A 4,186-nucleotide genomic window follows, 5' to 3' on the forward strand; every position below is an offset into this window, starting at 1 on the left:
CATGCTTTGAGAACAAATCCTTGAAAGGATTTGATGAGGTTTTTTGTGGTTCATAAGAACAAGAATTTACAAAAAGTTACTTATAGCCACAAAAATGTCTTGTGTTCACACATCTCTAGTGCTAAGAAGGGCAGACAGGCGTAAAATCCTATCATGGTATAAGAATAATAACAGAAGGGATGATCAAAGATGATTGAAATATCATAAGAAAGTCATTTTCAAGTGACTGATACTATTTTATTTCTAGAAATATATTGCCGTGATTGTGAATCTAGGGGATGGCATAGAGCGATCCACCCGTCATTGATGAGGATAAAGGAAGTGTCGTACTGTGATTGGAGGATGCGCAAGCAGTAAACATTTCATTATAAGAGGAAAGCTAGTGAGAAAAGTGCAACAAAGATTGGCATAGGAGAGAGGGTGCACAAGATAGAGAGGCATGATGACACAAAGAGAAGGGATTCTTTTGTGGTGATGTGGGGACCCCAAAAAGGAGGAGGAACATTGAGGGTTAGGCTATGCCCAAGGTGGACAAATCAAAAGGGGGAGGGTGGGGAGGAGAGCCAACTACTATAAATAGAGTGCACCCCTTGAGGCATATGGGACAGAGCCAGCCTTTGGTTGGGTCTTCACTTTGAGGTGAGGGCCTTGGGCTGTGTTATAGCTCACTTTTTCTCATCAAATGTATGTTATGGTATTATGTCATGTCAATGTATTTTTGATCGCATGAATTTGAGTGCAGGCTTTCACCCTTCAACGAGGGACTCTCGGCCATCACAGCTAGTCTCCACCACCACCACCTCCACCACCACAACATGGTGAGGCTGCTTTTCCATCTTGGTCCGCTCATTTTTCTTGGCGGTTTGGGGTCATACAAGGGTGACACATTCGTGGATTTTAGGAATTTGCTATTTTGATTGTAGGGTTTTTTTTGGGGTACTCCCACCCCGCCCCTGAAGTGCCTGCACTTTCCCCCTACACCCCTACACTTGGCCTCCCTTTATCTTTCCATCATTGCTATCAAGCATTTTCTCTCTCTTCTACCCTTTGCTTCTGTGCGTGCTCTCAAAGAGTTGGAGAGTGAATCACTTGTTCTCCGCAGAGAGAGAGAGAAAGAGAGAGAGAGAGAGAGAGAGAGGGTGGCTCCTTGGCTACCTGTCACAGAGCTGCCAAGAGGAGGCAACAAGGTATTCTCATTAGAGAGAGAGAGAGAGAGAGAGAGAGAGAGATGGCTGGGGCGGCCATGGCGTTTTAAATGAAAAGGAGCTGTGCAGGCCTTCATGGTTGGCGTCGTGCTTTCTCGCGCGTCAGTTTGGATGCCCCCATTGGCGCCCTGTGATTGGCTGGATGGTTGGTGTCTTGTGATTGGTCCTTTTGTCTTCTTGCTCATTTTGTAGTCAAGATTTCTCGCAAGCCTGATCGCTCTCGTGATTGGCCTGCCATCATCATGCTCTCTCTGGCTTTACCGGATTGGACATGCAGTGGTCTTTTCAGGATTTTGGGCCATTTTTCCGATGTGTCAAATTTTTATTGGCTCGACGTCTTTAAGTCAAATCGCTGCGCATAATTGGCTCTTTGTGGGGGAATGTTTGAGGTGCAATGCAGTCTTGTCCAGCAAAAAGGTCTCAGCCTTCGGACAATTAGACACGTTTCTACGTTCCCTGGAACGTGCGTGTGTGATAGGGTGTCCATGCCTTATTACGTTCCATTGCATTGCGGCTCTGGTCGCGGCTCTGGTCTCAGCTGCGTCCTTTTGGATAGGTAATACAAGCCTTCTCTCATAGCATTAATTGAGTTTCATTGTGATTAATAATTAATTCACCTCTGTCACCCTAATTTTGCATGACCAATTAGAATAAACAATCTATTATTGCGTCTAAAGAGATGCCTTCTACTATTTAATGTCTTTAAACTTCATAAACCTCTCCTAGCACCTTAGCATGCCGAGGAAAATATAAGCACAATTTTTGTTAATAGCCTACGTTGGGTGTTTATCTATGGCTAGCAACATTCTTGTATTGTCCTCTCTATGCTATTAGAACTCTTTTTTCCCTTCTATATGCCGTCGAGATGGGCTTTGCCATTGTAGTCACTATGAGAGAGAGAGAGAGAGAGAGAGAGAGAGAGAGAGAGAGAGAGATCAAAGATACAATGCGGGTGTCATAAATATACCCTCGTGAATGCTCTGTTCATCATTGTCATGCACTATTGGCTTCCAATGCCAAAGAGCTTCTTGATTGACATCATCACATATCCATGTAACATTAATCCCCAAAGCTTGTTGATTAATCTCCTAGTGCAAAGGCATGTATGCATTCCTCGTCGTACTTTCTATAAAGGTTTGTGTCTTGCGCTAGTAAAGACAATTAATTTGTGGTTTTTTTGTTCAATCTTAATTGGGTTTAAACGATAGGCCATGCACATCCGGGTGAAGCGAAAAAAGACTACCTACTTTGTGCATTGTGAGCCATCTGATACCGTGTTGCAAGTCAAGAACAAGCTAGAAGCTCTCACGGACTCCCCTGCTAGTAACCAACGCCTAATTCTCATGGACTCCCACCATGTCCTTGATGATGGTCAAACTCTCGCCCAACAACAAGTACTGCTCTCTCTCTCTCTCTCTCTCTCTCTCTCTCTCTCTCTCTCTCTCTCTCTCTCACACACACACACACACACACACACACACACACACACACACACACACACACACACACGGGCACAAGCATTTTGCTATCCCATGAGTAGTAGATTGTCACTCTTACATGCCTCTAGATAGTCTCTCACGAAGAGCTTGACCTACTTTCCTTTCCTCTTGATGGAATGTTATCATTTCTTTCTACATTTGGAGCTCCATCATTACTTGATTTTTTTTGTATTGTGTGCGATAACGAGCAACTACCTTGCGTAATCATCTTCCATTGACTACTTTGTTTTTTTCAAATTTTGCAGGTGGAGAACAACTCCATAATAGCCTTAACCTTGAAAAAAAGTAAGTATCCATATTTTGCCTCTCCCAATTTGAATTAAAGATTTGAGTTTGAGATTTCATGTTCAATTCTTTGCTTTTAACTACACTAGGCAATGGAGAATGGGAGGACATAGACATTGACAGGATCAATAGTCACAATGTGTATGATTCAGAAAGTAGTGGTTGAGCCATGTGATGAGCTCCTTCCCTAGTTGAATCCCTACCTAAATCCTTTCCCACATAGTGCTAAATTTAGCCACTATAATGGCTTTCTATCACTCAATTAAAGTAGTAAGCTCTTAATCATTGAGCACCACCACGCTTGATTCTTTAGAAGTCCACGATGCATAATACAGTGTATCAACTATATGGTCCTCAAGTGATGTTACTTCATAAGCTACAATCAATGATAATTTGTGTTGGTATGTTTAAAAATGTAGTAAAATTTGCATCAACTATATGGTCTTCAAGTGATGTTACTTCATAATCTACAATCATTGATGGTTTGTGTCGGTATGTTTCAAAATGTACTATAATTTTCTTTCTAATATTTTTTACGTTATTAACTTGATCACGAATATATTATCTTGCCATGCTTATTAGATCTCTTACTTACTTGACATCTTGAGAAAGTACATTGCATCTCATTAATTTTTGGTCTTATATGGTTTGCAAAGTGGTCTCTCTTGTTTAATTGACACCTTGAGAAAGTACATTGCATCTATATAATTTTGGTCTTATATGGTTTGCAGATAGAAGTCGTCTTTTTTCTTGGTCCCATTCTATGACATTTCTGATCATAGTTGCCAAATTGTCCTTCTATAGATACTTTCCTACTTGTTTAGAATTTGTTATCCTCTTCCTAATTATATCTTAACAAAGACATGTATACTTTTTCAGCCAGCTCATTCACCAATATTGTGGAATTATTTGGTGCTGATATTGAAAATGTTGTAAATTCCATGATATAGATCCTAATTTCTAAATTCACTCCACAATGGAAACCATAGTACTAAGTGATTCATTTTAATTCTTGTAGATGTAAGCATGAGAATGTAAAATGATAACCGCTACATCTATTTCCCGCATGCATGATCACACACACACACACACAGGGTCACTCGCATGCTCACAACACAAATACCCTCAAAATCATTTCTTTCTAGATTTGTGTTGTTATTAACAACACTATATGGACATGCACATTATTTTTGTCAT

General features: G+C 40.8%; 1 protein-coding gene across 5 annotated transcripts; it reads left to right on the forward strand.

Annotated features, from left to right (window-relative positions):
* Positions 1-559: 559 nt before the first annotated feature.
* Positions 560-3,956, forward strand: LOC147459054 (uncharacterized). Of its 5 annotated transcripts, XM_086509761.1 has the most exons (6): positions 870-1,187; positions 1,275-1,350; positions 1,483-1,761; positions 2,414-2,599; positions 2,950-2,989; positions 3,721-3,956. In XM_086509761.1, the coding sequence occupies exons 4-6, from the start codon at positions 2,417-2,419 to the stop codon at positions 3,843-3,845; spliced, it is 348 nt and encodes a 115-aa protein (XP_086365887.1). In that variant the 5' UTR covers positions 870-1,187; positions 1,275-1,350; positions 1,483-1,761; positions 2,414-2,416; the 3' UTR covers positions 3,846-3,956. The 5 variants fall into 5 exon arrangements, with proteins under 5 accessions (XP_086365885.1, XP_086365889.1, XP_086365887.1 ...); XM_086509759.1 differs by lacking the exons at positions 870-1,187; positions 1,275-1,350; positions 1,483-1,761 and adding exons at positions 560-639; positions 743-818 and having other exon boundaries at positions 3,721-3,939; XM_086509763.1 differs by lacking the exons at positions 870-1,187; positions 1,275-1,350; positions 1,483-1,761; positions 3,721-3,956 and adding exons at positions 564-639; positions 743-818; positions 3,079-3,403.
* The last annotated feature ends 230 nt before the right edge of the window (positions 3,957-4,186 follow it).

Source organism: Adiantum capillus-veneris, chromosome 4 (genome assembly GCF_014529385.1).
Source record: "Adiantum capillus-veneris isolate H3 chromosome 4, ASM1452938v2, whole genome shotgun sequence".
Classification (NCBI taxonomy): Eukaryota; Viridiplantae; Streptophyta; class Polypodiopsida; order Polypodiales; family Pteridaceae; genus Adiantum; species Adiantum capillus-veneris.

What these genes read in the sequence shown, in the direction of transcription:
- LOC147459054 (XM_086509759.1), top strand. An exon ending in AAACTCTCGCCCAACAACAA is followed by an intron (nt 2,600 to 2,949) that starts GTACTGCTCTCT and finishes CAAATTTTGCAG; the next exon opens with GTGGAGAACAACTCCATAAT. An exon ending in AGCCTTAACCTTGAAAAAAA is followed by an intron (nt 2,990 to 3,720) that starts GTAAGTATCCAT and finishes TATGGTTTGCAG; the next exon opens with ATAGAAGTCGTCTTTTTTCT.